The sequence below is a fragment of the Bolinopsis microptera genome, chromosome 2 (genome assembly GCF_026151205.1).
Source record: "Bolinopsis microptera isolate Bmic1 chromosome 2, MBARI_Bmic_1.0, whole genome shotgun sequence".
Lineage (NCBI taxonomy): Eukaryota > Metazoa > Ctenophora > Tentaculata > Lobata > Bolinopsidae > Bolinopsis > Bolinopsis microptera.
Window position 1 is genome coordinate 4,807,955 of NC_087073.1, and position 17,550 is coordinate 4,825,504.

A 17,550-nucleotide genomic window follows, 5' to 3' on the forward strand; every position below is an offset into this window, starting at 1 on the left:
AATGGCTCATTAGAATTTGCATAGTTCAAGTTGGAACATGTTATATTGAACGCTGTGATTTGGAAAATTGAACAGCCTCATTTCTTGTTTCAACAAAAATAAACTGAAAATGCTTACGAAGATCTTTCCGTAGTCAGTGCCTTCGTATCTGAGAGCTTTGGAAAACTTTGCTCCGGAATCTACTAGCTCTTCAAGTGTGCATGCGATTTCACCCAAAAAATCTGCTTTGGTAATGTCATTTTCGTAGTCATCAATGTCCCAAACTTTGATGATTAACTTTTGTTCTTCATAAGGGTCGTAATCAAGAGTAATCTTTTCTTTAAAAACAGGATTCAACTCATTGTCAATACATTCTGTGCGTCCCAACTGAGAGTGTTATCTTTTCAAAAGTCATGATAAGCAGGATTAATTTTAGGATGAAAATGCTTACTAATGTAACGTTTATTTGGGTTATTTTCCTAAATTTATTGTTTAAATGCCTTAAATTTTAAAGACATTTTATTTCCACATATAATAGCGCTAGCATTTGATAATATTCCTAATATTTGTCCATAATGTCTGAACTGATAAAAAAGTGCATAATCTTGATATTTCCACACTAAGTCTTGCTTGAATGACTTAAATGTACATCTTTGTTGGTAATATTTTAATGTCGAAGCGTGTAATTAATGTTAAATATTTAATTATTTAAATTGGCACAGGATGAAAATTAATCATTAATTACCAAATTGATATTTGATTACGAAATAGCAGCAAAAATTAGATTTGACTTGAAATCATGTTGAACTTACCTCATTGTTGAATTCATCAAATATAGTGACAAGAGGGTCAGACTTAGAAAAGAAATCAGCATCTCTCAAACCAGTGCAGGAGAGGGTAAGCTGGACTTTCTGTTTCATCTCACCATTATATCTATCATTTCAGTGAGTAGTCAGTCCATTGCTATGAAGTCATGAATTATTATTATTTTAACAGGGGGGGGGGGATCATGAGTATTTTTGAGTATTTTTGAGTATTTTTGCCGGGAATACTCAAAAATGTATCAAAAATTATTTTTGAATCTGAGAAATTCAGCATGGATTAAGATCTGGGGGATACGCTATCTCGGCATTTAATCAGTGATTTCGCCGGCCGATCAGTGATCCCATCAGGAACTATTTGCTAGCATGCAACTAGCAGGTTGGTTGTGGGGTTTAAATTAACTTACAATTTTTCTGAGAATTCTTTGATCTATTTCAAACGCAAGGATATGTTTTGGATGCATAATATACTGCTGAAACATTCATACAGTACAGTGATTCAGCTTCTCAGTAAAAATAGTTCAAGACTTCAAAACTTTCTGTTCACATTAGTTCAAAGTCTGGTACGCTGCATACAAAGTCAAAAAAGCTTCAAATTTGAATTGATAATTTGTTAATGAGTCTTAAGATGTGAAGCTAATTAAAGCCAGACCACACGTCTTTTGCCAATTGAAGTACTTCATGGCTCGACTCATGGCTCCAGTTCATAACGACAAGATAATGAAGAAAATTGAAAATACAGTTCTAAAGGACCGCTCCATATTTACACTAGTTCTCCAGACAAAATGATTGTATGAGCATATCCTGGGAATTAAAAGTTAGCAGGTCATTATAGTCCAGGATAATGACCTGTAGCTACAATATTTTCTGTACTGTCTAAGTTAGACTGTACAGAAAAGTAAGGTCAGAGGCAACGTTTTGCTGCAGAATGGCACTTTTTAAGCCAACTATTTGTCAAAAACTGAGCGACTCACAATAGACTGTACACTGTACAGGAGGAACGTAATGCCAGGGGTAATTTGCTGACTGGCCAACTGTGGCTAGATACCCGTCGTCTAGACAACTGTATGCCAAGGACCCTGGAGCTGGCTTTGTTAACATTCAATTGGTCTCGCTTGCTTGTTAGGTGCAACTCTGGCAATAATTGAAAACAATCAAGACCAAAATATGAATTACCATGAAAAGTTGGCTTCTTCAAAAGGCCAATGAGCAAGTTAATAGTTTATAGTTAATAGTTAATAGTACTACGTTTTTGCACAACAACCCAAGGAACATCTGTGCCAAGTTTCAGCTTCTGGGTGTGGCCAGTCTTTTACCGTTAAGGAGTTTTCTATGAAAAAAAACAGTTTCGAGTAAAACGAGTTTTTTAGTGTTTTTATTGTTTATTTCACTGCCAAAATCTCAAATTGTGCATTGTTTTCCGTATTTAGTAGCGTCTCCATACAATTTTTGCCTTAAGGTGAGAAGATATTTATTGAGATCAATATCTTAAAAAAGATCAATATCTTAAACCATAATTTGTCTAAAAATGAGGTTAACTATCATGATATGTTGTGGTGTTAGTAAAAATATGATTGTTTAACCTCGCTATAGACCATATTACACTGGGATTGGTTTATCAATATATTATTATTATATTGTTATACATGTAATGAAACATTTGCCAAGTGTAACGATTAAGTTTTTGAGGTTAACATTGACTTGTAGGTTTACAACCTACCAGGACGCGCGCCGAGTTGGACTCGTCGACGGTCCAATATATGGAACAGATATTTTACGAGTATCACCCGTTAAACATTGACTAGATGTACATATTGTGTAATATTAAAAAGCCTGCGATCACAGGGAGGAAGCTAATAGTATTATTTGATAGTCAGCTTTTATTGCATCAAAAAATTTTCATCCAAAGTACAGTCCGAACCAAAGTTGACGGATGTTACTCGTCTAAGTTTCTTCGAAGTAGCGCGCGCCGCTTTCTTCTCGAAACGTTGCCCGATGGCAAGAGCTACGAAGTAGCGCGCGCCGGGCCAGATCATTAACAATGGTCAAAACCAAAGATACAGCGGATTTCAATGGAAAGTACTTTGAACACACCGTTATTGATCACGTACCTTATATACCCGCTTTATTTACATTATCTGTACTTACTGGGCGGCGCTCAGCCTGTCATTCCGCCAAATCTTTATTTATGAACATAATAGCCTGGGGTCCTTAAGTAAGCCATTATGCGATGTATAATTGAATTACATATATTCGTATGCAGTATAATGTGAAGCTTGTTTTTAATAATGCAGCGATTTCATTAAGGGGTGATACTCTTAAAATATTTGTTTCATATATTGACCGTCGACGAGTCCAATTCGGCGCGCGTCCTGATAGGTTGTAAACCTACAACGATTTCACTGGTCGAAAACAACTGTTGGCGACCTAGTTGACTACAAATGGCATGGCAATTGCAATGTTTGATCGAAAACCTGCATATTACCTGGTTTCAGCTCCCCCTGTGAGTAGCGCGCGCCGCTTTCTTCTCGGAAATGGCCCGAGGCCGAGCACCGAAGCAAGTGCTACGAAGTAGCGCGCTCCGGGCTAGTCCATTAACAATGGACAAAGATTATGAGGACGTTTCGAAAAAGAAAGCAAAGAACTTAACGGGTGATACTCGTAAAATATCTGTTCCAACTCGGCGCGCGTCCTGGTAGGTTGTAAACCTACAACAAAGGACAAGTCAGTGCATGGCGCATTGTAAGACTAAATCATAAATGGAAATTATTTCGTCTACCTCCGCGTCCGGTCAAAATTTAAATTCGATTTCAATAATATATTTGGTCACTTTACACAGAATTTTCGGTAATATCAATTTTTATAAAGGATTGTTTACATATTACGTTAAACCAACATATTAGGAGGCGGATGATTGTAATTTCTTCACATAATTTCGGCCAACATCTGGTTCATGTAATATTGGTTATACATGATGTGTGTAAACATTAAACAATCCCTAATAGAGTAAAAAAGAGAAGTGAAAGAAGCGTATCGTGTTCCAATTGTACAAATATAATCAACATTGTAAGATGTTTCAATGCCTCTTCATAAATTAACTATTGCGTACAGTTTAAATAACCGAGATCCAAGAACGACCGCACCTTGAATGCGATTATTAAGTTTTGCAATATGCAGGTAAACTTGTTGCGCAGGTTGCAGCCTAACATAATTTTGCTAAAGCATAAAGGAAGTAGATGGAATAAAAGCTTACAGAAGTTGATGACTCATTGGTGTGTTTTGGAGGGTCAAAACAGCAATCAAGAGAAATTTGTTAAAACGTAAAACCCCGCAGAGAGTACACACACTTAATATTTATCAATGTTTTCACAAAAAGGGTATTTTGATTGTCACGTTACGTTTGAAAATTGCATTATTAAATAGTCACATACAGTTAATAATCACCATAGTATTAACAAAAGCTAAAAATAGTGGCTTTTAATCAAAAAAGCTCCGTAAATAGAAAATTCCCTATGTGTAATAAACTGTAATCCCGGTTACTAAAAGGTCAAAATCCCGAAGCGATCAAGAAAACTAAAAGCAGTATTTGACAGAGGAAACAAATACAAACAAAATTCTCCACCACGAGCTGGAACCAACAAACTTTCAGGGGGCAAGGAATAATCATTTTCCGATGGTAGCCCAAGTACCAAATGTTGTACGTACAGTCTGATTTTTTAACAAATCGATCGAGCAACGACTGAAGGTAAAGTAACACTTCCCAAAACAGAAAGACCTTCGAGTAGACGCCTCGCGTAGATAGTTTGCAATCCATGCAACCTACTTCACATCTCTACAAAATATATACAAGATACCATATCCTTGTGTCTGTCTATACAGCTAAGGGGACTTCTGTTACTCGCTGCTGCATCTCGTTCAAGGTGTCGTTTAGTCTCTTCCACTCTTCGTTGTGTGGCACGGCCAATTTCTGAAAATTATTATGGAATTAAAATTACCATAATAAATAGCAGTATGAATAATACCTACAACCTCATAATTAGCACTCTGACCGTCGGAAATCACCCAAACAAATTGTGGTGGACAGTATTCTAGAGAACTCGCTCTTTAATTCTTAAACACTTCTCACCTCCTTTAACTCATACATGTAGACTTTTCCATCACAGTCGCCTATGTGAAGCTCCTTCCCGTTGGAGGACCACTGCATACGATTTAGCGCAGTGCGAGTGTTTGTTTGCAGGGAAACCACTGGCACCTGGAAACATAGCGTTTATTAGACATTTGTTTATTAGATATTCCTGGGGTTTTCTATTTACAATGCTTTGTGACAATTGATGTGAACTTAGTTGAACTATACTAACTTAATTAAACTATACTACCTACATCTAACTGCATCTACATTAAATATGTATAGAAATGTGAACCTCAGTGTCAGTATTGATGTTCCAAATGTCCACTTTGCCCATGGCGTCCACCGAGGCAAAGACAGCAGGATGGATCGGGGACCATTTTACGTCGAACACGTAATCGTTGGCGTTCTCGAACGAGTATAATGGTTTACTGAGCTGAAAGACAGTAATATCTTTGAACATTTTTGTTATTGTATCGTGAAGTCCCAGATATACCAGATGTTTTATTTCCCCCGAACTCCGCAGTAAATCGGGGTTTTACTGTACAAGAAAGAGTAGAAATGTTGTCATAATTCTTTTCCAAAATTCTGAGACGAAAGAATTCTATAAACCTTCAGATAAAATGACTACAAAGCCCCGTTGAGCTACCATTGCTTTGCAACTTCCGTCGAGAAACTAACCTTGTTGTTCCAGAGCTTTACAGTCCAATCAGTGGAAGATGATATGAAAAGGTGAGAGAAATCTCCCTGACCTACAGCCTTGTTATAGTCCAGGCCGGTAACGGGCCCGTGATGGCCCTCAAAAGCCTCGTTTATCCCAGCTTTGTTCCCGTGCCGGGAGGAAGAGTACAGGGTCCCTTCCTCACTTCCAACTAGGAAACTGTTAACCTGAGAATATTTAAGTAATTACACGATCATCGGTGGTAAGAGTAATAACAAGAGAATGAGCGTACTTGATTTTGTGACTGATAGCTGCAGTGAATTTGACCGTTACAGGATAATAACCACTGATATTGTTCCTGATATCATTTAATTATAAAACAATTCTCACCTCGCCCAGAGCAAATGACATGGTGGTAACGGCCACCGTCTTAGTTTTCTGCTGCAACTCTAGCGTATCTTGGGGTTGGGACAACATATCCAAACTCCAGGAACAGAGTTTACCATCAGTTGCTATTGATATCAAATTGTGTGCGTTTTGTGTGCCCACCACTTGTAAACAGTAGACTGGATGCTGTGAAGTTGGGTGATGTTAGCACTAAGATGTTTTTTAGTATACCAGACAGTGCGATACTAAGCATACTACAAGTTTAACACATGGTGCCTTAATCTGCATGTATACATTCCAGAAACTTGACACTTTGAGTACAAGCGACCAACATCACCCGAACACATACATGTAACCGCATAATATTGTAATATTATGACATTATGCGTGTTAACTATGATTTACCGTGTGAGCGGATGCAGATAAGGGTGAGCGTTGGATAGGCGTCCGTTTTCCGGCCCTCATGTCCCATGCCACAATCTGGCCACTGTAAGTTCCACCGAGAATGAGATGGGGTTGGAATCGGGCGAAACACGCTGCCATCACGGGAGACTGAAATATTGAATGGTGTTATAAGGGACACTGTCTCATATTTAATACATGTTTCATCCAAGTTAATGACGGATTTGGGTGGATGTACGTGACCTCAAGGTAAAATAACACCCGTTCCAGTGTAATAATTTCGCAACATTCATTATGTTTTCAACGAATTATAAACGACCGTTCCAGTATGATATTAAAGGATGGGTCACAACTCACATCTACTTTTCAACGGATTTGGGGCTTCACTTCATGACTTCTTAAGTGACCTCAGATGTCGCGCGTGAAATCAGAAATGGTAAAATGCGAACGTTTGTGCGCGTCGCACTTTCGTTCTTAGTTTGTCTTCGCGCGTAACCATTATGCCCAAAATTAGCTACAAATTCCATCGGCAAGGCCGCAGCAGCACAAGCAATGGGCCAGGCCAATGTTTGTGTACGTCAAATGTGTCATAATATGTACTTGCAAAATCAAATTAAAGGGAATGTAACTTCTCTTCAAAAAATTATTGCGGTTCAGAAATTGTAATTTGAATATTCAGCCGGACCTTATTCAAGAAAAGTGACGGATATTCGCCATTTCTCTAATACAAAAGTTCAATAGGTATGCGTAATGCATGTTAAGAAGACAAGTAGCGTGTTGATATGCTAAATATTTACACAATGTATTATGTATGAAAACTTGACACTGGGTTTTGTGAAGATTGTTCAAACACCGTGTTTATCAAGAGATTCATTACTGAGAAATGTATATGTTTTGATTATTTCGTTTCAGATTTAAGCGGGCTCAATAAAACCACTAACCACAATCCTAATATACCTGGCAATGGAAGATGTATTCAGGAGAGGTTTTAGAGAACTTTTTGTTCCACACCAGGACCACGCCCTCCGGCTCATTTGGGGCCTCTTCGTTGTTGTTGTAACTAACTAGAATTAGTTCAGGGTACTTAGAGTTGAAGTCGAAAGAAGTGACGCTACGGTTGCGCGTCCAACGCTCGTCCTCGAATACTCGGTTTTGTCGGAGCAGTTCATCCGCATTATCTCCACTAAGAAAAAAGAGGAGGTTAAGCGAAACTTTCTAGCTATACATGTGATATAGAACCATCACAATTAATAATTATAAGTACTTGCAATGTCAATGTTCGAGCAGTGAGAAAATACAGCCCTTGGTAACGTTCAGTTTTGAAATAAAAACCTATTTCGGGTTTAAAAGCGTTTCTATTATATGTATATCTATATCTATTTGTGCGTGGAATAGCAGCTATTATCAACAGATGGACTTCTTTAAGGTTCGAAATCGAATCGTCCATCTTTAGCCATAATAATTCGAGAACAGATCGGTTGATTCACTTACGAACCCGCTTTAAATATAAGAAAGGATCCTAATTGGCTACCTCACAAACCAATACTGAATGAACTATAGTATGTGCTATAGATATGAATACTTTGAGTGCTCCACATAACAACTCATGACTTAACGACTTATGACTTAATGGTTAAATGATTATCTTAGTTTAGAGTATATACCGTAATGACGGCACGGTAATACACGCGTGAGCTTGTAACCAAGTACAAGAAGTCCGTTTTGCACACATCAGTGCACAATACTGCCCACGTGCACAATAGTGCCCACGTGTGTTGGCACCATCTTGTATACCACACCACGTGACACAACAGTTACATGATTGCAAAACCCTTTCACCATATTTATATAGTGCATCATGGTGCGATGTTACACTATCCCAACATGCCCTATAATAGCATCTAATAATAGCATATTATTATAATTCATACAGGAGAATCAATAGCGGGGCTAGTAAAGTAATCTTATTGGTTGCATACACGGTCAGAGTATGTGCGGAGAATTGGCAGATGACATTAGTTGTCGAGGGAGAGTAGTGGGTAAAAATGTCGTTAAGATGGTTGTTGCCATGGTGACGGAGTGTGTATAAGATTAGAGGGTGTATGTGTGGAAGTGTATAGTGGTGTACTGTGACACATGTGTATACACTGTCAGATAAAGTGTCACCCTGTAAAGCACTGTACTAATGTACTACTGTACTGTGTTCTTATCATTTGTATATATAGTACTTCAGCTTTGCAGAAGAATTACTGTGAATTAGTACAGTTCAAAGAATATGGCGGATGGGTGGTTTGAGCTAAGGGAGATTTCTGATTTAATTTAGTTGTAGAAAATTAGATAGAATAAATCCCAACCAGGGTTGCAACAAACTCGTCTATTTGAATCAGTTAGATTACATGTTCTGAAGATACATCGTGGCCTATAGTGCAGTTTGCAGAGGTTATTATGCGTAACCTCTTTAAGAAGCTTATCAACAGGCTCTTTTAAACAGGATCATAACAATATCTTAATGAGTTCAAGATAGTAGAACTGAAGAAGATAGTTTCAGGAGTCACCTGTCTAAAAGGCCCTCTCCACTGTACAGGAACCCCACATCTATCTCTTCACAAAGCGCCTTCTCAACGATACGAGCTGCGCTGTCAAAGAAAGATCTGAAGTCCTGTGACGTCATAATTTGCTGTTTCTGCTCGTCGGACAGTTCTTGTAACACTACTTCTGAAACAGGGTGAGGTGAGGGCCAGGGATGGTATTTTAACAATCACTCAGGTATGACATATATAACGGCTACACTAACTTCTTCTGTACTTCTGTAACATTTGGAATGTTAAGGTAAGAACAATGTGATGCCCCAAATCATGTCTTAAATCATGCACCACAGTTTAAATGTACAGCTGTACACTGCAAACTGTACATTGTGCTACGTATTATAAATATTATTTAGAAACAACAAAGAACACAAAGTGAACTGTGAACAAACCTTCCTCTTCCTTCTCTTTGTTTTCATCAGTAACTGCGTCGTTTATCTTCTCCAACTCATCTTCTTTCTTCTTACGCTCTTCTTCCTCTGTCCGCAACTGCTCCTCTTTCTCTGTATTAAGCGGGGTTAATATTAACATATGTTTTTCAGGATGACTCCATTACTTATATAAATTATTCTTTTTTAACTAATTAATCATATCAATACAATACATAGATTGTATACATAGATACAATACATAAATACAATACATAGATACAATACATAGATTGTACTTCATAAGATACATCAGATTGTACCTAAATATTAATACTTATTACAATTCGTACACACTACACACAGTGTCATGTTATGAAGATAATTGTGAGTGGTATTGTAAAGACAGTTGACACGGGAAGTTTCAATATTAGCTTACATAATATGTGATTTATGCCTTTTAAAATTCACAAATACTAATATGCAGAACTTATTTCGGCACGAGTGATTTTTCCATCAACTACTTTTATGTCGAGGGGAAGATGAGAGAGAGATTTTATATGTATGTACAGTGTACACTGAACTTTGTTTGGGGCATGTTTTCCCACACAATATGAATTTACGATTTCTATCGCAATTTCATGTTCTAATCAAAACTATTCCTGTTTTTATCAAATTTAAATTCAATATTATTCCAAATTTAAATTCAATATTATTCCGTCTATCACATCTGGAGTGGATAATATGAGTTGAGCAGACCTGAAGATAAGAAGATAACAACACATATTACACCTCTAGTATACACACTCGTTACTAGTATACACTTCTTACTACTTGGTAAACGTGGTAAAGATGATACCCCTGTGCACGGTGTACACTATATAATACACTGGCAAGATAGCAACCATTTCATACATTTGGGTATGTGTATAGTATAGTGGTCAGGAGATGACATAAGACTGACTCTGCAGGGTGAAAGCGTGATGATTTTAGCAACGCGTGTAGTAGGTATATTATAGTAGTGTGTGTATTATAGTATTATAGTAGTGACTAGTGTAACCCGTGCCTACGGCCGGGACTTCACTATCGCAGTTGAATTGCAAAAGTATAAACAGTGCAAAAGTTGAAATTGAGCAAAAGTATAAACTCGCTCAGTTGAAACCGACCGCATTAGAGTAAATTTAATTCTGAGCGCCCATCAATTGTGTAAAAAACAGTAATTAGGGGAGCTGTAAATGGGGAGAGAGAGAGTGAGAGAGAGTGTGAGAGAGGGACAAAAAGTGAGTCACTTTAATATCACATTTGTAGTACAAAACCATCAATTAAACCAGTTTTACCACCGGCCGATTTTTTAAAAATTTGCACATTGGCTTCGTCAGAGTTTTGTCGAAACTATACCGGAAAAACCAGTCCCATAACTCTTACTGTTTTCTTGATTAAACCGTTTGGAAATTTCCCACACACACACACACAGACAGACAGACACACATTTTGGGATTATTAGTATTGATTACAAATCATAATACTGAAATACAATCCCAGTGTTGTAATGGTCCCTGTTTTAATAGGACTTGTAACCCAAACAATATACCGTCATTACATAAGCTACTGTGTCTAACTTGTTACAGGACATTTGGTGTTACAGGCTGTTTCATATTACTGTTACAACGTGCATAATCAATGTAACAGCTGCTGTATTCATTACAATTGAGCACAAATTGGGTTCGCATTGTTTCAGCGCTCAGCCCTATCTCAGAAGTCAGAATAGTTAATTAGATTTAGCCTTTAGGTTTGAAAGGTTTCCGCAGTTTAGTAAGAACTATACTCCACTAAGTCCACAAGTCTTGTATCCAATAAAGATATAATTGATAGATAATAAAGGGGATGATAATTATAATTAGAAGGACCGGATGGTGCAGGATACGTTTGGGTGTTAATAACAAAACACATTCCATACATTCCACATGTTGGACCAAAAGTAACCAAGATTAATTAGTAATTAGGTGGGACCAGGTGTATTGTACAATGTACACGCGCTGTGCACAGCGTATCCTAAAATACCGACATGTTTGTGTATATACGTGTATTATGTATAAATCGTTATTACTTATTTGAATTTTATCGTAATGTCTTAATTTCAAAATTACTGATCTACACAGTAAAATATATGAGGATTGCGTAAGCGTGGGACACAGAGACCAAATGTTTCAAAATTAAAGTGGTCCCTGTACTGTTTTTAATTAAGAATATGAGTCCGAATCGTGTTACACAATCTATCAAACACATTACACAATATGTTACCCTAATATTGAGGCAATAAATCACGAACCTTTAATTATTTGCTGTAAATGTGATTCATCAGTTTGGGTGCACTTCGGATACTCTATATGTTCAGCAGGTTGGATATCCACATTCTTTACTTTAGTTTGAGATAACTTTGGTAATCGGTATCTGAAAATACTAGTTATCACCGTTTAGTTCTAAAGAAGTGCTACAAAACTCAAAACTCGTGCTTCAAGTTCAAATCTTCACAAAAACAATGATCAAAGAGCTGCAGTTCACACTGAGGGAGCTGCAGTTCACACTGAGTAGAGGGAGTAGAGGGAGATAATACGTTATGTAATGTGCTATCACGATGAAATAGCAGAAGGATCAGAACACTTAACATCCTTAAAATAAATTTAAATCAGTAAAATAGCTGGGATACAAGGATATACTCATTGATCATAACGCAGTTTGGATGTAAAAATAGAAGTTTAATAGTTTTAAGTCTTTTAACATAAAAACAAGACCTCTTGACCCACAACTGTTACCTGACGTTATTATTATTAGCAGCATTTGCTGTAGCATTTGGCTGCGGTGATAACGCAGTTTCTTTGTTATCATTGGCTACTGGGCTGTTGGAGTTGTTGGCAACCCTTGGATCTGTAATGGTAAATACCATCATCAAGGGAATTTTATTTTACTCATTAAATCCTAGAATTGCAGACTGAGAGATTTATACTAATTTATGTTTCAATTGTTACATTCACCTCAAATATCATGAGTTTAGAATCTGATTTTCAGTGAAAATGCCTAAGATTGCCACTTCCCAACCTTTAAGGGGCATAAAGATATCAGTTAGCTCTGTTTACCATAGACTTTTAATTAATCGTAAATCACAGTAATGTTGGTTATCTAGTAGAGCATCGCTAGATAACATTCACAATGTATACATGTCAGTGTAAAATATCGAATATTGATTTGTATCAATTACCATTAAAGCGACAAAAAATAAGGTTTAAAAAAACCTGGGATGTCAGATATCAAAGAGTCGACATTGATGTGTTGTGTTGCTGCAACTTCCTTCACTGGGGTCTGAGATTAAAAATGTCAATGATAGATTAAACAAAAATGTCTATGTTATTTTCTTACAGTTGATATTTTGATCTAAGCAAATTGTTTAGACAATTTTAACCATGCAATCTGGTTATAATTATCTAGAGCTTGGTGGTGCTCCGCTCTGCCTTGATTAATGAAAATGATACTGTTAAGTTCACAGTGTGAACCCCTGTAGACGATTTTTAAGTGAGCTCTGATAAATCACGTGTCTAGCAAAAACTGACCAAACATGGCTACAGTTAAGGCCAGAGGGGGGGGTAAATGGCACTTTTCTAGTTTTCACATATTTGATAATAGCTGCTGGAGACAAACAAGAAGAAAAAAACCGGATCAAAATCTGACCTTGCGTTCCTGAGATATCGCGCGCTAAATTTTGAGGTTTACCTGTAATTACATGTTAAACTGGATCTTTAAACGGCTGTAACTTTTTTGACCTTTCGAATCCTTAGTTGAGAAAACCGGCCACTCCCTGATCTTGAGGTTTGGTACAGTGGTTCCTTGGACAATTATCCTCATTTATGATGCAGCGATTTTTTTTATTTGCCTCGGTTATCGAATTATGAGGTTAACCATGTCAAAAATTCGGAAAATTTAGCTGGTTAACCTCATAATTCGAGAACCGAGTCAAATTAAAAAAATCGCTGCATCTAATGTCTAGATATTTGTCCAAGGAACCACTGTACCAAATCTCAATATCAGGGGGTGGCTGGTTTTCTCAACTAAGGAACTGAAAGTCACAAAATGTGTTTTGAGATAGATGCAACTTAGTGTTTTCAAAATTTTGAATATTCACTGGAATGTATCACAGTTCGTTAGTTAAGACTTTCTATACACTTAACAACGTTTGCTTGATCAGACCTAGCAATCCCCTAAATGATTTTAGCCACTTTCAGTATTTAATGTCCTTGTATTGTAAAAAATGAGGTTAACCAAGACTTCCTGTAAACACTTACTGCTTAAAGGTAGTAAAAAATTGGTTGTTAACCTCGCTTTAGACCATATAACACTGGGATTGGTTTATTAATATGTTATTATATATAATGTAGTAAAACATTTCCACAGTGTAACGATTAAGTTTTTGAGGTTAACATGTATTTGACTGGTCAGATATTCAAAAAATGAGAGGTTAACCTCATTTTTTAGCCATTTACGGATAAAATCTTCTACTAAAATATGGTCAGTTCAAATCACCTTTGTCACGTGATTATAGTTGTAGGCATTGTGATACCAATAGATACCTCACTGCGATATTGTGGTACATTACATAAGTAAGAATCGTATGTTATATTCCCTACGGTACCAAAATTTGATGGTTAACCTCATTTTTTCATTTAACCAAGATAAAAGAAAGTCAATCAACACGTCATCTATTTAGAAATGTGTTTACCGTAAACTAACGATGAAAATAATAGCTCTATCATTTGATCTATTCTCGCTATATCTAAAAAAAGAGGTTAACCTCATTTAATCACGTTTGGATATTACTTTTTCTGACAATTATGAACCTAAAATTTAGAGTTATCATTTGCTGACCGAAATAACAAAAAATTATGGAGTGTAATAAAATATTAACCTCAATTTTATTAACCTCAATGTTGTATAGTCAATTTTGTGAAAATCGGTTAACCTCAATTATTAAAATAAGTTAAGCAGCTACAAATATGTAAATAGCAGCAATGTTTTTGTCATCAAAAATTATATTGATTTAGAAAATAATATTTTGGTCGATGTTTTTGACCCCTTACCCCCCCCCCCCCCCTCTGGCCTTAAAGGGAAGTCTTTGATCTGTAGCTATGTTTGACCAGCTTTTGCAAGAAATGTGATTCATCAGAGCTTACATGACAAGAGGTCTTACAGTATCTAGCTTTTAATATTTACTCCAAGAACTACAGTAAGTAATCACAATTAAAACAAATTTGGCTGACCGGAGTAGGCTTTTGGCGATTGATTCGAGCTTTCTTTAACTCTTCGAGCCTCTTCTTTTTAGCTTCTAGCTTGGACTTCACGTCATTATCAGCCATACTAATCAAAAATAAATAAAAGTTAAATACAAATCATTTTGTTAGTTCTGATCTAATGGAAGATACAATGAAATGGCAAACAATTGCTTTATTTGATCTTGTTAAAAAGTATTTTTTGGAGAAAACTTTTTTAGGGATTAATTTTTCTATTTTCATATCTATCATGCTCTTTGTTACTAAAATGCTCATTGTAGCCTATATTAATTAGATTTTCATCATCACCATAATATAATCCCGGCACTTAAATACCCAGAAATTTTGAATAACTTAACTCGGTTAAATTGTGAATAACCAACTTGAAATTTTGGGAAAGCACTTCAATTATCACAACATAACATAACATAATAATTTATAATTATAATTTACAAATAATGCCTCTCTGGGCATCTCAACAAGACATTCACAGAAAATGAACAATTTACGTTTAAAACCATATAATAATTACAATTATTTAAAAAAATTCAATTAAATACCTTTGATATTAACCTTCTTCCTCTTAGCTATCATTCGATTCTCTTTCATATAACTTATATAACTATTCCTATTAGACACAGACTCATCTATCCTATCAAAGATGTCATATGACAGTTCCCAGTAGTAGCCAAGCTTATTAGCCTGATATCCATCAAGCCGAAAGGCATCTAATCCACTTTTGAATCCAGTAACCGACTCACTAGTTTTCACAAGTGGTGGTAGACTGTTCCAGTAGCGCAAGACCCTTTGGGCAAAGAAGTCAGTCTCATTCGTGGTAAATCTGTGTGGCTTCGACCTAGCAGAGACAGTCTTACCAGTACGACCAAATAAATCAGACCCATAATCCACAAAAGCACAAAGCCTTCCTGGATCTTGAACATCTCAATGAGATCCCCACGGACCCTACGTTCAAGCAAGGTCGTAAGCTTCAAGTTATCCAGTCTCTCTCTGTAGGTCATCAAGTTAAATGTGTCATTGGATTATACATTACATTACCTGGGGACCTCAGACTATTATGTTCATAACCATAAAAGCCGCGCATCGGCTGATTGCTTCAACTTGGATTAATAGCAATTTCAGTCGACAGAAGCTGATGGACAGCAGCTCAAAAGGCCCAGTGCATTCACCATCGGCAAGATCAAGGACTTGAATGCCAATAATGGCTTTTCCGAACCAATTTTCGCCGATTTGCTCAGTGGTCCCACTCCCAGTGAGCAGCGTCTGGGACGCTTAACGGCTGCTTAACGGCACATGATGATTTTTGTTTTGATTCACGATGTCAATCCTTCGCAGCTCGGTGAGGCACAGTGGTGCATTTCACCGATCTACCGAAGTGGTTGCGAGAAGAATTATTTGATGCGCGGCGCAACCCAGTAGTGCATCGCCCTACAAGTTTTTGTTTTAATACTTATTTAGATTTAAGCGACGCGATAATTTAGTTGATTGTTTATAAATTATAAATCATGTTTCTTTTTCGTTTAATAATTGATAATGATCACGGCTTGACAATTCAGTCAAATTGCTAGGCAGTGCACCATCGACAGTAAGACGCGCGCGCTGACCATTGAATGGTTTTTTAGCTCTTATTTCGGCCAGCACATTATTTTGGAAACAATCGAAAAGTTATAATACTTCCCGTTTAACAATTGTATTGATGGTCAGAATTTGAGTTATCAACGAATTTATACCTATTTTGTCATTTTTATACCTCTTTTTCAAGGTCAATCTCTCCCAACTAAATTAGGTTCGGTAGTTACCTGGGGACCTCAGGCTAATAGAGATTCGGCGGAATGACAGGCTGAGCGCGGCCCAGTAAGTTCGGTAGTTAAGTATGATTGGAAGGTTCTGACAAATTTTTAGCATGATTCATGTTCAGGAACCGAAGATATGACAGAATAATACGACAAAAATCAGCGAATTTCGTCAAATTACGCGACTTTTACACCTAATTTTGCTCCAAAAGCCGCGCACCATCAAATATGGCACCTAGGAGAAACTCACTAATCATTCCAAAAAGTTATAATTAATTTGGTACTGTGAAAATTGTCACAGTCTCTATAAGAAAACGATGGTACAAAAATTTTGAAAATCCGAGCAAGTTTATTTTTTATTTTATTTTCATATTATCGTGCACCGCCTAATATTGCATATAACAGTCAACAGTTTTGAGACAACCAGCATCCGGAGTTCAATAATTGGAGACCGGACCAAATAAATATAAATTGATCGAAATTTACAATTTATCGTCTTAAAATATGATTAATAAGGCCCCGGTGTGTATTTGGTCTTGTAGCGCGATATATGCGTTAGTGGGCCGCGCCGTGCGTCCAATAATGCTGCTCGCAAGTACAAAGTACCACTTCGTTAGATCGGCAAAATGCGTTGTAGCGCGATGGGCTCTTTCTAAATCGCTCGCCCAAACCGTACCAACAATTTCAACTTTTGCGCGTCTCCTAAATGCGCGTTAGTTATCTGTGATAATTTAGCACCGGCGAACCACATGGTCTGCCTACTAGCAAAGTTCACTCAAAACGTTCCGCGCCCGCGGATAAGTCAATATTTGTGGTTTTCAGAGACCAGATATTGCCATCTTGGATCATTAAAAAGGCCACCTGATAAGTCTATACAGACATCAAAACTCTTTTTATCAGTAGTCAGAGTGGTTCGTTGTCATTTTAGTAGTAGCACTTCCTTATTGCTAATATATAATTGGGAAAGCAAAATAATAGACTTCAAATATGCTTTCCACATTGGAAAATACAATTCACTTTATATCTCCAATATTATTGGAAAATACAGTACACTTATCTCTAGTATTATTGGAAAATACAGTACACTTATCTCCA

The 17,550-nt window shown here is 36.9% G+C and overlaps 2 protein-coding genes across 6 annotated transcripts in view; both read right to left on the reverse strand.

Moving 5' to 3' along the window:
- The window catches only part of LOC134811437 (uncharacterized), a 35,432-nt gene extending 34,488 nt beyond the window's left edge, over positions 1-944 (reverse strand). For all 5 annotated transcript variants that reach the window (XM_063818269.1, XM_063818268.1, XM_063818270.1 and 2 more), the window contains exons 1-2: positions 792-944; positions 118-366 (exon numbers count right to left, since the gene is read on the reverse strand). In XM_063818269.1, coding sequence (XP_063674339.1) covers positions 118-366; positions 792-899 — 357 coding nt within the window. In that variant the 5' untranslated portion in view covers positions 900-944. The remainder of the gene's footprint in view (positions 1-117; positions 367-791) is intronic.
- A 2,702-nt stretch (positions 945-3,646) lies between these two features.
- Positions 3,647-14,731, reverse strand: LOC134812018 (dynein, cytoplasmic 1, intermediate chain 2a-like). Its single transcript, XM_063819193.1, has 13 exons — positions 14,636-14,731; positions 12,620-12,686; positions 12,143-12,254; positions 11,659-11,780; positions 9,354-9,464; positions 8,932-9,091; positions 7,334-7,559; positions 6,380-6,526; positions 5,978-6,160; positions 5,608-5,814; positions 5,222-5,362; positions 4,927-5,052; positions 3,647-4,767 (listed from the first exon to the last, which is right to left on the reverse strand). The coding sequence occupies exons 1-13, from the start codon at positions 14,729-14,731 to the stop codon at positions 4,672-4,674; spliced, it is 1,794 nt and encodes a 597-aa protein (XP_063675263.1). The 3' UTR covers positions 3,647-4,671.
- Between the last annotated feature and the right edge of the window lie 2,819 nt (positions 14,732-17,550).